At 36.8% G+C, this 21,422-nt stretch overlaps 1 protein-coding gene and 1 long non-coding RNA gene across 2 annotated transcripts; both read right to left on the bottom strand.

Moving 5' to 3' along the window:
• Window positions 1-1,050: 1,050 nt before the first annotated feature.
• LOC114416297 lies at window positions 1,051-2,043 on the bottom strand. The gene is made up of 2 exons (XM_028381162.1): window positions 1,697-2,043; window positions 1,051-1,414 (listed from the first exon to the last, which is right to left on the bottom strand). Exons 1-2 carry the CDS (start codon window positions 2,041-2,043, stop codon window positions 1,051-1,053), a joined length of 711 nt encoding a protein of 236 aa, XP_028236963.1.
• A 10,011-nt stretch (window positions 2,044-12,054) lies between these two features.
• On the bottom strand, window positions 12,055-12,439 carry LOC114414208. The gene is made up of 2 exons (XR_003667158.1): window positions 12,298-12,439; window positions 12,055-12,208 (listed from the first exon to the last, which is right to left on the bottom strand). It is a non-coding gene; the product is annotated as an uncharacterized LOC114414208 (long non-coding RNA).
• Between the last annotated feature and the right edge of the window lie 8,983 nt (window positions 12,440-21,422).

Here is a 21,422-nt window from a genome sequence, read left to right as displayed (position 1 = left end):
TTGAGGTAGTTGAGCGGGTATAAGAACGTTCTTCTCCACTTTTTCTTCATCCCAATTCCAAGAAGCGTACTCATCAACTACAACATCTCGACTGATGACGAGTTTTTTAGTTTGCAAGTTGTAGACACGGTATCCCTTAGAGATACTGCTATACCCAAGGAAGATACCTCGTATAGTCTTGTCTTCAAGCTTGTGCCTCTTCACGTCTGGAATATGAATGTAGCATATAGATCCAAAGACCCTTAGGTGCTTTGCTGATGGCTTCTTCCCGTTCCAAGCTTCAATTGGAGTCTTGTCTTTTACAGACTTAGTTGGACATCTGTTGAGTATGTAAACAGCAGTGTAGACTGCTTCAGCCCAGAATGTGTTGGGTAGTCCCTTTTCCTTGAGCATCGATCTAGCCATCTCCATAACTGTGCGATTATTTCTCTTGGACACTCCATTTTGTTGAGGAGAATATGCGACTGTAAGTTGTCTCTCAATGCCTTCATCCTCACAAAATCTTTCAAACTTGCGAGAGGTGTACTCTTTGCCGCGATCACTTCTTAGTACTTTTATCCGTTTTCCACTTTGATTTTCAGCAAGGGCCTTGAACTTTTTGAATACTCCAAAGACTTCTGATTTTTCTTTTAGAAAATATACCCATGTCATTCTAGAGAAGTCATCAATGAAGAGTATGAAGTACCTATTGTTCCCATGTGATGGCGTCCTCATTGGTCCACAAACGTCCGTATGTATCAACTCCCATAGATCTTTCGCTCTCCATGCTCCACTTGTTGAGAAAGGAAATCGGTGTTGCTTACCAAGAAGGCATCCTTCACACACTTCATTGTTCTCCTTTATGCTTGGAAGATCTCTCATCATGTTCTTCTCATGTAACAACTTCAAGGCATGTGAGTTGAAGTGGCCAAATCTTCGATGCCATAGCCATGAATCATCAACTTGTACCTTCATGGCAATGTTTGTTGCATATTTTAAATTTAGAGGGAAGCTTCTATTGCTCTTATTCATCTTTACTTGGGCTATCTCAGACCTTTTATTTTTGTTGTCTTAGATTTTGCATACACCTCCTTCAAAGTGAAGTGTGTAGCCTCTCTCCATCATTTGGCCAATGCTTAGAAGATTTTCTTTTAGGCTGGGAACTAGTAAGACATCATGGATGAGCCGCGTACCTTTATTTGTCTCCACCATGACAGTGCCTTTGCCTTTTGATTCAACCACACTTCCATTTCCCAGTCGAACTTTGACTTTGACAGACTCATCAATACTTTTGAAAATAGTCTCATCCTTGGCCATGTGATTGCTACATCCACTATCCAAGTACCAGTTTCCTCCCTTTTCTTTTATTGAGTCTTGAGTGGCGTAGAACGTACATTGTTCTTGATCATGCTCCTCTGCGATATTAGCTTGATGCCTATTTTTGTTACGACAATTTTTCTCTACGTGCCCGAACTTCTTGCAATGGTTGCATTGTGGCATATTACGAAACCAACAATTTTTCTCTGCGTGGCCTTGCCTTTTGCATATATTGCATGGAGGATTTTTATCTGTTTTGTTCTTAAGGAAATTCCTAGAACCTTCTCTTCTTCTGGAAGTTTCTCCATAATTTTTCTTTCCTCTATTTTCTTTGTTTTGGGGCTGAAATTTAAACTTTGACTGGAAGGCATTTTCAATTGTATCTTCTTTATGCCTATACAGTCTTTGCTCATATGCTTCAAGAGAGCCCACAAGTTCTGTCTCTGATAGAGTGGACAGATCTTTGGTTTCCTCAATCGTTGTCACGATTGGGTCAAACTTTTGGGGCATAGTAATTAGAATTTTCTCAACAATTTTCTTGTCAAGAATATCTTCCCCAAAAGCTCTCATTTGATTAACTATTCCTTTAACTTTAGAATAGTAATCTTTAACTGTCTCGGACTCCTTCATCTTCAATAGTTCAAAATCTCTTCTTAGAGATTGAAGTTTAACGGCACGTACCTTAACACTTCCTTGAAACTCCTCCTGCAATGTGTTCCACACTTCTTTGGCAGTCTTAGCTCCCATAATTCTTGGGAAAATTGGATCAGTCACCGCTTGTTGCAAGGTGAACAACGCCTTTGAATTTTTCTGTTTATTTTTCTTCAACTCTTTTTCTTGAGATGCATTAAGAGCTGAAGTATACGCGGGAATGGTGAAGCCTTCTTCTACTATGTCCCATAAATCTTGAGATGAAAATTATGTTTCCATTTTAACACGCCAAAAATCATAATTTTCACCATTGAAGATAGGGACAAAAATAGTTGACGATAGAGTAGTGTTATCCATAGCTTAGAAAAAATATTATTGGAGTGGGTTTGTAGTACAAAGGAAATTTTTGAAGTAGTTGGGAGGATTTTGGAATGGTAGGTAGGTAAGATAACTACGCTCAATGTATGACCGAACGTAGCTCTGATACCACTGTTGGTAGTTGAATAGATGATAGTTGATAGTTTTAAAGAATTGTTTTAGAAAGAAGGCTATGTCATTGATTTCTTGGATTGATCAATTACAACATACCAATTGCCTATTTATAGGCTCAAGTCACCAAACTCTCAATGGTGGTGAATGTTTCTACATTACTTTAGGTCTTTCTAGAGTTTTCATGATAGATTAGTATCATGATAGTTCTAGATTCTTATATCTTATACATAGACTTATAGTTCTAGATTGTTCTACCATATTCATACACATTATAGTTCTAGATTATTCTACCATATTCTATAGTTCTAGGATATTCTACTATTTTCATACATATTATATTTAAGAATATTCTAGAAATTTGTAGCAATTTCAACAACATCTAATAATCAGTCTCGAGTATCATCTACTTATTTAATTTTTTTTCCCAGTAAAAGTTAAACACAAATGAAGAAGAAAACAATGAAAATTTTAAGAAATGTTCACAATTTAAAAAAAAAGGAATGCATGCAAGGCCAAAAAGGTGGAGAAAATAGTGTACAGTTTTTTTTTACTCAAAGATCACAACTGTCTCTCAACCTGCTAATCTTGTTTGTAGTGTGTGTCTGCTGTTGAGACCTTTAACACACGGGTTCTCATGCCAATTTTGATACTTCAAGGACCTCATGGACCTATTATGATTTGCACATTCTTATTCTTAAACCTTTTCTCCATTTGTTAAATTTCCTGGTTTGTTTGTTCATTTGGCTTAGGAAAATTTTCTGCAAACAAGGAATTGCTGCTTCTTATCTCATAATAAGATGTTGTTGTTCTCCCTCTCATCATCGTACTTAGTATTACACAACACTGAGCATGGACCGAACTTGGATTACAGCACCTCGCATAAGCAAAGCGTATCAACACGGGGTTGAAGAGTTTTTGTCATTTGCCCAAATAAATTCCGCAACCATAGATGCCAACTTTTTCTGCCCTTGTGTTAAATGTGTCAACAGCAGGTGTCACTCGTTGGATGACATTAGATTGCATCTGATATGTGATGGCTTTAGCCCCACGTACACAAAGTGGATATGGCATGGTGAGTTGGTTGGTCATACAACATGTCCACCTCATCCGGTTGAGCTAGAAAGCGGAGATCTCATGGAAGACATGATATGTGATCTTAGGCAAGAGGGCTTTCGGGAATGTCATGCAGATATTTACGATGCTCTTCAAACAAATGCGCAGACGCCGTTGTATGTTGGATGCAAAAGCTTTAGTAGGTTATCAGCTGTGCTAGCTTTGGTTAACCTAAAGGCCAGATTTGGGTGGAGTGACAAAAGCTTCACTGAGTTGGTTTTGTTATTGAAAAATATGTTTCTTGAAGATAACACCTTACCAAAGAGTCACTACGAGGCGAAAAAGATATTATGTCCCGTTGGCTTGGAGTACCGAAGAATCCATGCATGTCCGAATGATTGCCTTCTGTACAGAAATGAGTTTGTGGATATGCGATTCTGACCCACTTGTGGACTTTCACGGTACAAGGGCAACGATGGGGAAGGTACTGAAGGTTCAGCCACCGCTAGTAGTCGTCCAGCAAAGGCTTGTTGGTATTTGCCAATAATACCTAGGTTGAAGCGGTTGTTTGTGAGTGTACAGGATTCTAAATACTTAAGGTGGCATGTAGATGAAAGAAGAATGGATGGTATGATCAGACACCCCACTGATTGTACATAATGGAAGACATTTGACTCCTTGTATCCAACTTTTGCACAGGAGCCTAGAAACCTAAGGCTTGCGCTTGCCTCAGATGGAATGAATCCCTTTGGTAACCTGACCACCAATCATAGTTCGTGTCCGGTATTATAAATGATTTACAACCTTCCTCCATGGTTGTCCATGAAGCGCAAATATATGTTGCTCTCTATGATGATAGCTGGTCCAAAACAACCTGGAAATGATATTGACGTGTACTTGGCTCCTTTGATAGAAGACCTGACCAAACTGTGGGTTGACGGGGTTGAAGTGTATGATGCAAATGCAAAACAGTCATTCAACTTGCGTGCAATGCTCTTCTGTATGATTAACGATTTTCTCGCTTATGGTAATTTGAGCGGATACAGTGGCAAAGGACACCACACATGTCCTATTTGTGAAAAAAAATACTTGTTACATCCAACTAACCCATGGGAAGAAGACAGTCTATACAAGGCACATAAGATTTTTAAGCCGAAATCACCCATATCGGCGTTTGAAGAAGGCATTTAATGGAGATAATGAGGTTGAAATAGCGGCTGAACCATTATCTGGACATGATGTTTACCAAAGGGTCAGAGACATAGAAACTACCTTTGGTAAGACACAAAAGAAGGACTTGTCTGCGAAGAACATCTGGAAAAAAAGGTCAATATTCTTCGATCTCCCATATTGGTGCAATCTGGATGTTCGGCATTGTTTGGACGTTATGCATGTGGAGAAAAATGTGTGTGATAGTTTAATTGGCACCTTTCTTAACATTAAGGGGAAGACAAAGGATGGTGTAAAATCTCGTCAGGATTTGGTTGAGTTGGGTATACGAGAGCAACTACATCCAGTTTTACGAGGTGCTAGGACATATTTGCCCCCAGCATGTTACACAATGTCCACAGCTGAGAAAAAAAGTTTTTGTCATTGTCTAGTAAATGTCAAAGTTCCTTAAGGATACTCTTCAAATATGAAGAGGCTTGTGTCAATTAAGGAATTGAAATTGATTGGGCTGAAATCCCATGATTGCCATGTACTAATGCAACAACTTTTACCAGTGGCCATTCGTGGAATCTTGCCTGAAAAAGTTCGTAATGCCATCACTCGGTTGTGTTTTTTCTTTAATGCTATCTGCAGCAAGGTTATTGACCCATCGCAGTTGGATATTTTGGAGAATGAAGCCGCCATTATTGTTTGTGAATTGGAGATGTATTTTCCCCCCTCATTCTTTGACATAATGATTCATTTAATTGTTCATCTGGTTCGCGAGATTAGGTTGTGTGGCCCGGTTTATTTACGATGGATGTATCCGGTTGAAAGGTTCATGAATGTGCTGAAAGGATACACAAAGAATCAATATCATCCAGAAGCAAGCATAGTTGAAAGATATGTTGCTGAAGAAGCAATAGAGTTTTCATCAAATTATATAAGTAACGCACAGCCAGTCGGGGCTCCTCAAAATCGACATAAACCCACGAGTCAAGGTAGGGGAAGTCGAGGATTTGATGTTGTCACCATGAATTTGTAAAGGCTGTCCCAAGGTCATCTATATGTCTTAAACAACACAGCAGAGGTGATGTCGTACATACATTCTCACAAAAACCAATTGTCAGCTAAAACCCAAGAATGAACAAGATGAGGTTGTTGCAGGAACATAATAGAACTTTTGTCAACTGGTTCAGGCAGTGTATTTTTGCCGATGACACAGCTTCCGATACGCTCTGACTGTTAGCCCTTGGCCCAAATCTGAATGTGCCCACCTGGCAGGGATATGATATCAACGGCTATGCTTTCTACACAAAGTCACAGGATGCAAGTACCATGCAGAACAGTAGGGTTAGTGTTGAGGGTGAGGCAGCTCACTTTAGTAGTGTTTCTAATAACAATCTCATTAACACGTCAATGTCGTACTATGGAGTCATTGAAGATATATGGGAGCTGGATTACGGTCAATTTAGAGTTCCTGTGTTCAGTTGTTGATGGGTTCATGCGAATACAAGGGTACGCAAAGACAAAATGGGCTTTACTTTAGTTGACCTTAAAAAGGGTGGTTACAATGATGACCCATTTATAATGGCAGTGCAGGCCAGACAAGTTTTCATGTCGAAGATCCATCTGACCCTACTTGGTCCGTGGTTATACAAGGCAGAAAATTTGATATGACCGACTATAGTCATTATGCAGCATTCGATGTGACTGATATGCCACTTGTCAATGACCAAATACCTGTGATGGAGGCCACCGACGAAGATGATGTTGAACATGCAACTAGACATGACCATCATGAAGGGCTATGGGAAAATAACGACACCTAACTGCCTATCATTTATGTGGTAACCCACTCCACCTACTATTTTGTATTGTTATGGGTTCGATTTAATTATCACCTTCATTAATACTCAACCTACATAACTGCCTAATTTACTGAGAGTAGGATAGTGTAAATGGGAACCAATAATGGCTATCAAAATTTTGTCTGAACGTGCTGCTTTCCTTATTTTTCTGTTCATAGTTGTAATGTCAATTTTCAGTTTGTTTTTAAAATTTCATTTTTTTTTTGTATGTGTTGTACTCTAATATTTAAGTAAGACAATTCCATGTTCCTAATTTATGGGTTTTTTTTGGAACAGGAGCATTACAGTAAGTGAGGGATCATCACCAGGAAACAGCTCTCATTGTAAGTATGCATGTTTAACATACCTTATTTGTGTTTGCATCTCCTTAGGAATAGTATTTTTTTATGACTGATGACCATGCTTTTGTGTTTGCATTCTGTGAAATAAAATTACAGTTGTTTAAACTTATTTCTTCAAATAATTATTTATTTTAATAAAATAAATAATTTTTTAAATATATTCAAAATTCCAATAAAATAGAGGAGAAACAACGAAGAATGCAGAATAAATTCATATCAAATACTACAACATTAAATTTAAGCAAATAAGTTCAATCAAGAAGAATAGCTAAAATTACCTTTCCAAGTAATTCAATTCCCAAAAGCTTGGACTTTTCAGAGCACCAGAAATAACAAATTCTGCTATCTGGAGTCCTTACAAGGAAGGATCGGCCAGAACTATCAGTTGGGATTTCATCAACCATAACACCAGAGCATTGGGATTTGTTGGTAAGGGTGAATAATCTCTCTGTTCTACCATCATCCCTTATGAACAAGAGACGAAGAACAGAACTTGGCAGTAGTACAAGTGTCAAGTTACCCCTGTGCACAAGTTTAGATGTGACGATACCTTAGTAAGGGATAAAGAAGACAGAAACAAATTAAGAAGACAAACAACATATAAAAATTGTATAATGAAATTGTGACTAGTTATCTTCAAAACCTTAGCCCAAGAACGTAACAGGTATATTCCAATTGAAAATTGAAGTTTTAGTTCCAAAAATCAGTCCTCATAACAGAATAGTACAGACCATGTTTCTTTACTAGAATCACAAAAATAATTGAGTCTTTCCTGGGATGTAGCTAAATTAGGAAATATACACCAAATGAATCCATCTAGTTATCCTTGTCAGTATTTTCTCAATCAGGGTATGGAATTCCTACAAGTTGAAAAACATTCTTGTCTTTCAGGAAATGTGTTACTAAATTGAATATAATACTTGTTAGTTTTGTGGGCAGAGACATTTGCTACCAATGACAAAATCATAATTAATTACCAAAAGACATATTTAAGACACAAGTACAGTCATACAACTACCCAAGAAAAAAAAATCTAAATGACTAACATATTGAACCCTTTCCATCATTTTAAATACAGATAGATAATCCACTTCAAAAAGAACAAATTAATTCTATCACTGCTTTCTACTGAGTGTTGTTTCATGTTTAGTTTAGAGCATATAAAACCAAAATCAAACACTGAATAAAATTCCCATTAAATCTCACCAAGTCAGATGATTAACAAAAGACATTCTATGAATATGTGATTATATTGATACATTAATTTTTTCTTTTTGAGGGGGGTGCTCACGATTAAGATGCAATCACAATTATCCTCGTTAGAAAAAAAAATAGAATTGAGAAGTCGTGGTCAAGACAAGACAGAAAGTACAAGAAGTCAAAACATTCAAATCAAAATTCTAATACCATGACTAATAATGAGTAATGAACTCACCAATGAAAGTATTGGCTTTGGGAATGCTTTGTGAAGAGCTTGAATGATAACCTCTTGCTGCTGAATAGGGTCAAATTTTTGCTTAGCCACAGTAGCTGCCTCAACCAAGCTCTCAAACCCACTCTTATTGTTACTGAGTCCTGCAAATTACGGAATCAAAACTATAACAAGTTTTCTCCTTGGAAATAAACAACAACAAAAAGTGACAAAAAGGGTTATTATGAATCTGTGGCTTCTTGAACGCTTTTTGAAAGATGATGTATTGCTAAACGATTAAACAAGTTATCTTTGTAGGCATTAGTTTTTCTTGTTTCTCCTGTGATGTTTGTCTGAGGGCGTTCTGAGTGTAACATCCCAATTTTTCGTAAATAAATTTAAAAAGCTTTTTAGTAATAAATAAATAAATATAGAGCAAATAATAGGTCTGCCTCCTTTTGGCCTCATTTTCGTTTTTCCCCTTCTCCTCTCAAAACCCTTTCTTTTTCCCGCAGCCCACCAAACCAGTCTCAGAAAAACGACGATCTCGAACCCGTTCACCGTTGGATCGTCGTGAAATTTGAGTATCATGTTCGCAACACAATTCCGAGCATTCTCACCGTTGGGAATTTCGATATCATGTCTGAACTGAGAGAAAAACCCTTCGCATTGTAGTCTTTTTCTTTCCCGCAGAAACCCAGAGCTGTCTTGGTAAAACTACGATCCCGGTTTCGTTAACCGTTGGATTATTGTGAAATTTGGATATGTTGTTCGAAATTCAATTCCGAACGCTTCCACCGTTGGGATTTGCGATATAATATTCGTGGAGGGAGAAAAAGGAATCGTATGAAGACAGTACAAGTGGAGGTTTCAATCTCTTCTCCGTCTCTCTGACGTTTGGGAATTCTATCAGAGCAGTCGGATGAATAATTGAAAGAATTTCCAGGAACCGCTAGAGATGTTGCTATCGCTGGCTGAAGACACGTGAGCCCGCTTAGAGGTAAGGGATGAGTTATTCACAGTTGGGGATTAGTGAGAACATGTGTAGGAATCCTTAGAGGATTAAATTGGGATTTTATTTTGGGATGTTTGTTAAATTGCAATTTTTCCTTTATGATTATAAATAAAATATTGATGTCCTGATGAAAATTGCTTGATAAATTGTGCTCTTGATATTTGTATATTTGGACCTATGATTTGGATATAATTGTGTAATATTATTTGAGGGGTTTTAATCCTCATGTTGTGATAGTCTTTTATATAAATTGTTATATTGAGCATATGAAATGATAATTCAAATTGTGAGTATGTGATGAATTGTAGAATAACATGTTGCTTTGAGATTATAATATTGTTATTGAGATTGAGTATAAGTGTAAAGTTGAACATGTGTTAATTTGTGAGATACGTGTAAACATGTGATGGTGGATTGTGACACTATGAGATGTGAAATTGTGAATGAGTTCTAGTTGTGGATAAGTGTGTAGTTAACACTTGATGTGAAATTACTTGTGTTGTAAGCTATGAATTGTACAATACCCGACCAGCGTTATCTTGAGAAAAGCGTTGATGCGCAGTGTTAAAGAGAAAATGTAGGTTTCCTATTTAGGAACCAGTGTTAAATCGTAGCGCAATTGTGTTGAACGTGTTTAAAACACGAGTGTAAGGTCGTGGGTATTGTATGATTCATGAGCAGTGTCTGCATGTAAAAAAAATTATTTTAGGGGTTGGACCTGAATCAGGAGGGAGAGGCCCTGACGGACTCTTCGGAATGTAGGCCTTGGGGGTCACCGGGTTTGAGTGCTCCTTTAAGCCTATGCTGATCTCATATGGTTGGAGCATTCTCGCAAAACATCGTGACCCTGACTGGTCTCCCTATGATCTTACTTAGTGAGAGTGACCTGACAAACCCATTGTGTGGTGTGTCTTGTTATGTACTCCTAAGCGCCCCAGGGTGGTTTTTCACTGACATGGTACCACATTGCATATAGAATTGAGTCTTACCATAACTATTGCATATGCTTGCTAATTGATGTGTTATTATATCTTGATCGAAGTGTGGGATTCTTGTGTAATGTGATTGATAATTGAAAAGTGAATTTTGAATGACGAAGTGGTGAAGTTACGTGAGCTATGTTTAAGCAAGTGGTATCTCATTTATATAATATGTATATTTAATTGTCTTGTTTCTCTATTAGCTAGGAATGTGATAACTCACTCCCTGTGTGTTGTTGTGTTTGGATCCTGTGATGATCTTGAACTTGTGTTCGGGGGAGCAGATGAATAGGTGGATGACTATGAAGAACCTCATGCTAGAGGACACGGGAACACCACACTCTGATAGGATGTGACATTAGGATATAGGTTCTATATTAATTGTATGAGACTTATATGACTTTCTTTGAGTCGAGATGACTTTATTATTTATTTGAACAAGTTTGAATATGATGTAGAAGAAAGTGAATGTGAGCCTTTTACCCATTTGAAAAGCTTGTATTTAAAAATGTTTTAAAAATACTTTTAATTAATATTTGAATTTTTATTCGTTTATTAATATATATGTGAGGGGTAGAGGGTGTCACACTGAGCATTGCAGCCACACAAGGATGTTCTGGTTTACGTTTGATGGTGTTCCAGTGAGTTGAACATAGTGCTGAGCTCTTGTTCAGCCTAAAACAATTTGCATCCATTTGTGAACATTGTTATGAGTTTCAAGTGAGAGACAAATAGGGAATGGTGGTTGTTTTAAAGGGAAGAAGTGAGAGAGGGACATATAAGAGAACAAAAAGTGTGTGAGTAGCATGTTCACACACAGTTCGTTCTCTAGATTCTGGTCTTAGCAGTTGGTTAGGGTATTAAATTCTTTCTTCTGTCGGCTTCGGGTTATATAATATATACATATACATTTATAACTTGGGAAGTATGAAACTCTTCAAACATATTTTGAACATTTATGAGACAAATACTAGTAACTTGTCAAGGCAAAAGGCTGACTTGGCAGGCGAGTTTGATCCACTGTTACTGAATGGGATGTATGATCAAGGGGCTGCGAGGCAACATGTGAGCACAACTCAGCTGAGTGGTGGGAGTGCTAGTAGTGTGGCACTGCCTGGACTCGGGAAGAGCGCCAACCCGGTTCTGGCTTTGCCTGCTCCGAATGGAACTGTTCAAGCTGTAGGGCCGCAGGATCCGTTTGCAGCATCACTGATGGTGCCGCCGCCTTCATACGTGCAAATAGCAGACATGGAGAGGAAGCAGCATTTGCTTGTGCAGGAACAACAGCTGTGGCAGCAGTATGGGAGGGATGGGATGCAAGGGCAATTGGGCTTGTCTAGAGTTGCTGGTGCTCCTGGTTACTATGCTCCTGCCCCGCAACCTATGATGCCTTATGGAATGCCACAATTTGGAGGCATTGGGCAACCTGGAGGCTATTACCCTGCACCTTATTATTGAATTGAAGTGAGGGAGGAACTTGTTTTGAGCCAAACTGTGTTTTTTCATGGTCTTCGAGCTCTCCGGAAGATCGGACTCTATTTTTTTCTGTCTTTGCGTTTGGGATATAAATGTTCAAAATATGTTTGAAGAGTTTCATACTTCCCAAGTTATAAATGATATGTAGTATATATGAAATATTTAAGTCCTTATCTTTGGTCGTTCATCACTCCCTGCCGTGTAATTTTGACACAAATCTGATATTCTAATTATATATGAGACATATAATTAAGCAACTATATATGAGACAAATTCATTTCAAGAAAGCTATACTTTTATTTGTTGATCATCATTAAAAGAAAAGAAAAATTAAGGCATACTAAATTTACAATTTAATTAAGGAAAAACTCAAGAATGCCCTTCCAATGAAATAAAGCACTTGGATGCCTACAGGGTCAATTAGTTGTTGAAATCAGAAGAACATTCTGAAAGCATCAACAACTTTCTCAGGCCTGTCAAAAATACAAAGGGTATATTCTTAAGAGGTTGAACAAATAATTTTACTATTCACTGAAATCCTATGTTAACTAAAGTTGCTTACCAGTCCTCTTGTGGCATATGACCAGCTCCTTCTATCAATTTAAGCTGGATTTGTGCTGGATTTCCTTTCTGAAACTGCTCTGCCACATACTGGGGCAAGTACTTGTCTGATAATCCCCAAGCAAGTAGTATTGGTTTATCCCATATGTAATACAAATTACAAAACTTATGTTATCACTATAGGTTCAGGGTAGGATTTTGATTTTACATCCCCTTCCCATAAATTGGAATTACATTCACCTGAAAAACAAGTCATGAATATGTTGAAATATCAGTAGTTGATTTTATCATCAACGACTAAGATTAGTTATTTAACCCTACTAATTTTAGAGGAGTGAAATTAATGATGTGCTATATATGTCACATTAAAAATATAACAATTTCACAACATGTAACTGCCAAACAGTAAACTTTATCCTTGTGTGAGGGTTACTATTGCCATTTAGATGTTGTGTTCCCCAATCTTCTCTATCAAGAATAACTTATCAATTCCAAAATAGTAATAATAATAAAGCATGAATTCTTGAGGGATCAAATTCAATAAATATACCTCTCAGTTGTAAATCCTGCTGATATTTCACTGAAAGTACCTTTGAAGTTAGCTTTTCTTGCAGCTTCAAGTAGAGCTGAAACCCAACATCAGAAGCTTGATTATTACTAACACTAATTCAGAAAAATTAGTTTTACCCGTGTTGAATACATAAATTAATTTATTGTGAATAAACTATGAATTTTCCAGTGACTAAGCTGAATATATCAGGTATAATAATTTTTCATTGACATCAATGTGCACCTAGCACAAAGTAATTTTTCTTCACTACTTCCATATAGCATATACAAGTTTTATAACATTTTTTTAAATTGTATTACAAGCAGGAAATTCAAGCCACCAAAGGGAAGTCACTAACCAAATCCAGGTCCACTGCTTGCCAAATAAGGTAGCCCGTACACGTCAGCCTTTTCATTTTTCAGAACGTAACTGCAAAATAATGCATCTATAAGAGCAAACACCTTATAAAATTATAGTTGCTTTAAAAAATCTGATATTCTAATATAGTTGCTTTTAAAAATCCAGAGTATGCTTCTAAGAAGTAATTAATTATTAATTTTCATGATCAGTTTAGATTTTTGAGAATTTGAGAGGATGAGAAACCAAATACACTATAGTTCACATGTGTGTCATTTGATCAATTAGCTATAGTAGAAACCAAAAACTCAACCAGAATTCCTTCATCAGAACCAAGTCTTTATCCAAATATGTAGCTAACAACAGTAAGATCTAGTACCCAAAATTGTTTGACATGGATCATTATAGCAATTATCTTTTTTGGTAGCCCCTGTTCTGAGTTGTAAAAGCGGATCCTCTTATAAACTGTAGGAGAAATTAAATGAACAGGCTTATTTCCTTTGAAGGACTTCGTAAATGAACAGGCTTATTTCCTTTGTATGGCACAAATATTAATGGTGCACCATTATAAGTGTATATATGAATAATATTGTGAAGATGGATGGCACATATGTAGGAATTAAACTATAAGTTTTTTCGAAACATTGTTTTGTTTTGTGATCCACCTGGATTAGATAAAGGTATATATGATGCGAATATTCTATGTAGTCTCGAAGAGAGTAGGAAAGATCTTTTCTTTTTCTTTGGTGATCTTCTGAGTTTAAAATTCTATTTTTTATTTTCTTTTTACCTTAATTCAAAATTTTTTAAGGATTTCCTCTGTTTGTGTTTCGGTAGAATCCACAATTCCACATGCTTGCTTTGCTCTTGCATTTGAATTTTAAGATGAATGGGACCAATGAGTGTGTAATTGGAGTCTAGGCACTATTTCTAAAAGCCCAAGAATGACTTTAGTGTTAGTGATATGTAATTTGTCATTTAAATATTTGATTTATCAAATTGTGTCGCATACATTTCTTTCCAAGTTCATTCTCTTGATTTTATATGCACATTTAACAGAGACCACTACATGATTCCAATCATTTTCTGAAACTACTTCATCCACATTATCTTCAAATTTAATCTGTCTTTCACCAAATATAAGTATATGATCAGTTAATACTAGGAACTCGAAATAAAACCATCTCCTTTGAAACTCTGTCTTCATTTTATTGCCATTAATGGACACAATAGGTTTAAGTCCAAAAGGGTGCTTATGCATGAGTCCAGCAAGACAGAGAGATATCACTGGGAACTTGTTACGTAACCAAAAGGAAATTGATTGTCCCCTGCTGCAGTGCTCAAACCATTCTGGAATCCTTGTTCCTGGCAAAGAATATCTCTTATTTCCAGCCTCATGCAACTCTTGTTAGTCATAGTTCATATGATTAGAAACACATGTAGAGTTTAATCAATGCGAATACCAAATATGAAATCAAATAGCCAATTAAGGAAAACAAAGATTAACCTTACTCCATAGCATTCTCCTACATGAGGCAGTCAAGGATCTGCAGTTTGTTGCAGACAAAAACTCTATGGTTGGTGGAATCCCTCTAATTTCTTGAAGATTGTCACAATCATCCAAAATAAGTTGCCTCAAACAGCAACCTTCTTTGGTGGATTCAAGAGGAACTGCAGGGTCTAAATCTTTCAAGGATGTGCACCGAATTGCAGATAATGTTTCTAAATTGGGTGGAATCCCCCTAATTTCTTGAAGACGCGTACAGTAGTCCAAATATAGTAGACAATTAGGCATTGTATCTTCAGGACCATATTTGCATTCTACCCTCTTTGAGAAACACGCTTTTCAATTTCAGAATAGGTTTCATTTTAGTCTCGGAATGCAACAATGTGTGTGTTTGTGTTTATCTGTATCATAAGTGCTGCATATAACCACTGAATGCATAGACAAACAATGCTAATAATTTGTGTGCAGTAATGGTTACTTGCTGACTGCTGTCCTGATGTATTTTGTTTCAGCACGGTCATTCGAATGACGACACCCCCGCCATCACCCACACAGGCCGAGATTCCTTCTGATGGGACATCTAGGAAAACTAGACAAGCCACTCAGCTAAGAAGGTTGACAGCAAGAACATTGGATCAAGCAAGGGCAACAGTCAGTGTGAATCCAGCCACTGGTAGAGGATCCGGACCTCACAAGGATCAGTTTCACAGTTATCTTGGAGTTGTGGCACGAGACAAGATTCCAATTGTTCACTCTACCTGGAATGATGTACCTGAAACACTGAAGAACATGATATGGGATGACATATTGGTAAGTCCCTCATGCTGGTCATTTAATATTTGTTACAAACATTCATGTTTATGCATTTTATTTTCACACACATGTTTTGTAGGCAAAATTCGACATCCCCGAGGGTGATAATGCCAAAAAGAAGGTGATGTCAACGATGGCAACGCGTTGGCGGCAATTTAAGTCGGCGTTGACAACAAAATATGTGTATGGTAACACTGACGGGCAACCAAAAGATGATCCTTTGGTTAAATATGGCATTGATGTAAAAGATTGGGCCAAGTTTGCAAAAATGAGGCAAACCCCTACTTGGCAGGTTTTTTCCAGTTTTAATGTTTTCAGTATCTTACAAACTGTTCATGCTTTTCCTTGCAACACATGTTTTGCATCATCATTGACAAATGCTTCTTTTTTAATTTCAAGGGGATACGGAAAAAGGCACAAGAGATTCAAAAATACAATGACTCTCCGCACTTGTTGTTTAGGGGAGGCTATGAGCTGCTAGAAAAAAAAATTAATGGTTAAAAAAAGGAAGATACGAGAAGAACAAGCAGCATTTACTGAGGACCCTTCATTGTACCTCCCACCTTCCCCAATTTCTAGACACGAGAAGTGGAAGAGTGCGCGCACAAAACAATATGGTCAGATGACATCTCAAGCCGCCAAAGAAATAGCTGACAAAATTGTAAGCAACTAACATAATAATTGTTACTGACAAACAAATCAAACTTTTCAATGACAACTTCCTTTATGCCTTGATCTTGTTTTGTGTTATTTGAACAGGACTCTTTGGAAGAGCAAAGTAGACAGGGCAGCATTGTGCCTTCGGGACGTGACGATATTTTGAACATGGCTATTGGAAGATCAGAGCATCATGGTCGTGTACGTGGGGCTGGGACAGGGGTTACAATTACGCAGTACTTTGGTCCAGCATCGCGTCGGTCTACCACTTCATCAAACTCCATCACTGTAGAACAATTGGCTGATATAATTGGTAACCTAAAGGAAGAATGGTGAAGAGAGGCTGAACAAGAAAACATTAAAAGAGAGGAGGGTAGAAGAGGAAAAATAGTGCACTATGGACACATTTAAAGGACAAATACAACAAGCTATCAAGTTGGAGTTGTCACAAATTGCATCACAACATTCAGCCCCACTTCAGCCACATGATGTACAACTATTAGCAGCAAGGGTAAGCACAAAGGGAAGCTGTGCATGGTGATAGCGTCGGGCTGCATGTAACTGTCGAGAACTCCAACAAATTAGTGGCAGTGGGCAAACAGTGCGACAATTTTGGCACCATCCATAACGTGCCCTATGCTGATGATGTTGTTCGGGTGAGTGTGGTGGAAGTTATTTTCGGTGATGCGGAGGTTCCAATCCCTACATCAGAAATAAAGTTTGTGAAAGAAGCTTTAGGGAGTTTTGTTCCATGGCCAAGACATTTGGTCAAACCCATGTTGCCTGAGGTAATAACATCTTTAATGGATAGTAACATTAATGACTTTCTAAAATGGTTACTTATGTAACTCTTTTTTTAATGTTTTGTACTCCCTGTAGGAAGCAAAGAAGGATGTCAGCTCACCATTAAAGACTGTTGAGGAGGAAAAGCCAGCTGAGGTTATTGATCCATTGGGAGAGTTGGTGAAGCACTTGTTCAACATTTCCCAAAGGCCTGTTGAGGTGTCATGGGACGGTGCTAAATTTGGGATCAATAATGTCCAAGATGGCTTCTTCATCACACACGCTGATGTGAGCGAGATAATTTTAGGAGACAAGTGTTTAAACATCTCCATTCTACAACTATGGCTTATGTAAGTGTATATGTTTATTAGCTCTCAAACATTTGTACACTGTACAATTCACTTAGTTTAAATAACCTATTAACAACTTTTATGAAAAAATGTTTTACATAGGTTTATTCATGATTGGAGTGCGAGCATTGGTTATGGAGCATTGTATGGGTTCCTTGAACCTCAATGTATCCACAATGCAAACACTAGACGTCAAGAGTGTGAAAATTACATTGGAAGGTGGTTGAAGGAAGCAGGAAAACAAATTTACATAGAACCTTATTTAAATCAGTAAGTTGAGCAAATAATGTTGGTCAACTACGGTTATGTTGAACATATTGACTGAATGAAGTTCCTTTATCTGTTCAGGGCCCATTGGCAGCTCCTTGTATTGTCCCCAGGTGACAATCTAGTGGTTTGGTTTTGTTCTTTGCGAAAGAAGTCGGATGCTGCCATCAAGGGTGCAGTAAACAAGTTAGTGTTGCTTCTACTGTGCCTCAATGACATAATGCAATCCTACATCAAACCACCAATGATCGTAATGCTTTGTTTCTATATTTAAAATAGTGCAATGAAATCAGTCACCAAAATTGCAGAGGGAAAGCCACCTCAGCATAGGCCTCAGTGGATTGAAGCAAAGGTACATGTTTATTTAAATTCCAAATGCCATATGGATGTCATTTGTGTTTGCGTTGACTGAATTCACAATGTTATGTGTGTGCATATGTCCTGTAGAGTCATGTTCAAACAGGAAACTACGAGTGTGGATACATGACCACACTCCGGCATAAATGGGCGGCATATTTTATCCAAATGAAGAAATGCGAACCAAGAAAAAATTAGATAACTTAGGAACAGTTTTCGTTGAAGGCAGAATTTTTTTTTATAACTAGAATGCCCATTCTTCCTTTTTCATATGTATTTTATGATTAAACTTCAATTGTAGTGATGGAACCAATTTCCTATCCAGCCCTTCATTGTGGGCGTGTGCCTTGAACAGTACATTGTTTCAGTTAATACTTGAGTTGTATATTGAAATTAATTTTCTCTCTGCTTTTTGTTTCACTTAATATTTGATAACTAACTTCTGAAGTTGTACTTAATTGTCTATCATAATGTTGTGGTGTGATTAACATTAAAAGTTAGAATTGCTGAGTTTAAATGCAGGTAACTTCTGCTCAGGGTGGTGGTGACAAGGACTACAAGGAGGTACCCCCCAGCTCCTTTGTTTAAACCTGCAGGTGAGCTCAAATCATGGTCCTTCTACAGAGCTGGAATTGCTAAGTTTGTGGCAAATTTCTTATTCCTCTAAATTACCATCTTAACTCTTATGGGTTTGTTTGTTTGTTTGTTTGTTGTTGCTACAGGGGGACACATCAACCAAGCTGTGACCTTCAACAGATCTTCTTACAAGGTAATCAGTTCAATGGAGAAATGCCTGAGTCACTAGGGATCCTTAATTAAGCTGTGTGTCTTAATTTAATGACTTTAAAATAATGAGACATTATCATGCATGTATCCTTCTAAGAAACATTTTCATCTGCTTAGGATTTTTATTTGCTTATGATGTTTTTATTCCTTAATTATGTGCTCTTATGATTAAATTTGACTAATTAAATGTATATTTCTCCCCATTTTTAGGATCATGTTCATCACTGAAGGACAATTATGCACGTACTATAACCTGAACAGACATCCACAAGGCTTGGATACAAAATATATATAGTCCTATGTACTGCATAATTTGTTGTTTAAAAAAAAAAGATTCAACGACAGTTCTATCGACAAGACCGTCGTAGAACCTACACATTTCTACGACGGTCACCGCGACGTCACCGTAGTAGAATTGAGCCTCTCTTACGACGGTCATGGGACACGACCATCGTAGAATGTACAACTAACTACGACGGTCATCGACAAAAGACCGTAGTAGTATTAAGCCCATTCAGAGTAGAATTTACCCTCTCTTACGACGGTCATGGGACAAGACCGTCGTAGAATTCACAACTAACTACGACGGTCATCTACAAAAGACCGTAGTAGTATTAAGCCCATTCATAGTGGAATTTACCCTCTCTTACAACGATCGTGGGACAAGACTGTCGTAGAATTTACAACTAACTACGACGGTCATCTACAAAAGACCGTAGTAGTATTAAGACCATTCTACGATGGTCCCTAGGACACAACCGTCGTAGAACACGATTATGTCTACGACGGTGCTGTCCCCATGGCCGTCGTAGTCTTTCGTAAGTTCTAAGACGGGACTGTCCGGCAGCCTGTCTTAGAATTGTAGAATGTCTATGACAGTTTTCGATAACCGTCGTTGAAATCGATTCAATTTATTACGTCGTCGCAGACGACGACGGTCATCAACCGACGTAGAATACCGCTTTTAACCAACGTTGAATTCTGCTTTTGTAGTAGTGGAAGGCTTGCATATTGTATTTTCTGCTTATACCTACTTCAGTCTTCTCTTTGAACTAGGCCTTGAAATGCATCTTGCTTTTGATCAGAGATTGTACTTATACTCACAGAAGCCTTGATTTTCATTAAGTGCTAGAAATTCAAACGTTAAAGTATATTCAAAAGATAGAGAGGGAATATCATAGATATAAGAATAATTTAAAACCTTGGCATTTGAAAGCATTGAATAAAGAGCTAGCTCATTACCATGGTTTCAGTTATGCCTCTTAGGCTTCCAATATCTCACCATGGATTTAATACTCAAGGGTACAAGAGCCACCCCTACCATCATTGTTGATTTTTTGCAACAATATGCCAAAAGGGAGAGTGTCGCACACAAAATGAAAAAAAAATAATTGAAAAATAACTCACCATATACTTGTTCAAGTGAAAAAGGATGGAGGAACTATGGTCTTGAATGGATGGAGAACTATGGAACCTTTAAGTACTAGGCTTCTAAGGTGAGCAATTCAAAGAAAATATCGGGAGGAATTAGGAGGAAGGGTTGCAATTTCAAAGTAAAGAAAGATAGTTTGGGAGTCGCCCAATTGAGAGATTGGATGTGAAAATAAAGTGTAGGGTGTTTTAGGGTTTAATTTTTGTGTCACAAACAAAAAATGAAAATTCCCTCCCAAAGCCCCTTGTATTCCTTGACACCGCCAATGAGAGGGTAGGATTTCTAAGTTTTTCCAAATGATGATCTATGAAACGTGTTTGAATGAATACAAAAAATAACTTGTGAAATTAGTGAAAGTTATTTAATTAATTGTGTTTATTGTTTCCAATAATTCATTTAGTATGTTAATAACATGGAAGGACTGATTAATCATTAATATGAGTAAGGGTTGGTCCAAGGTAATTTTTTTCTATAATTTTTTTTAAGCGCACATTTGATGTAGTATAAAATAATATTATTTTAATCCACATTGTCATGATTAATTTAAAATTTCAAAAAAGGTCATTTATGATTAAAAATGGTTAATGATAATAATTTAGTCTCTTCCTCCCATAATAATTGTTATGTTAAAAGAAAAAATATCCTAAAATTAATGTCATTTTAACTTTTCAATGTAATATTAATTAAGTTTTCAATCGATTTAATAGTAAGAAAAGGATTACGAGTAATTTATCACACTTATATCCATAATAATATTGATAATAAAGTTAGTTTTATAAAAAAATTATTATCTTTTATCTATTTATTAACTTTTGTTAGTAAACGTAAAATATCTAGAATGATAATAAATCATGGAACTAATTGTATATAAAATATTTGATTGTCTACTCACCTAAAAAACTGAAAGCATTTATTGTTTGTTTCACATTACAGTCTAATTATGTTTTAGTTTAATTAACTATTTTTTTATTCTAGAAGTTTTTTTTATTTTAAGTTTAATTAACTATTGAAACTTGCTTAGAAAGTAACATAAAATTCATTTAATTAAATTTTGTGTTTTAAATGATAGTTTCACTTAGAATTGTGATCAATGAAATTAAACATGAAATATTGATAATCAAGGCATTAGACTACCCTTACATACCTCTAAAAAAAATGACTACACTTACATATAGCAAAAAACTTGACCTCCTAATCATCTTAAACTAATTTTCAATTATCTCATATGTGTAGTTGATCTTCTTCATTCTCTATCCTTTTCATTATG

The sequence above is a fragment of the Glycine soja genome, chromosome 6, assembly GCF_004193775.1.
Source record: "Glycine soja cultivar W05 chromosome 6, ASM419377v2, whole genome shotgun sequence".
In the NCBI taxonomy this organism is placed as follows: domain Eukaryota; kingdom Viridiplantae; phylum Streptophyta; class Magnoliopsida; order Fabales; family Fabaceae; genus Glycine; species Glycine soja.
This window is presented reverse-complemented; position numbering and strand designations above follow the sequence as displayed.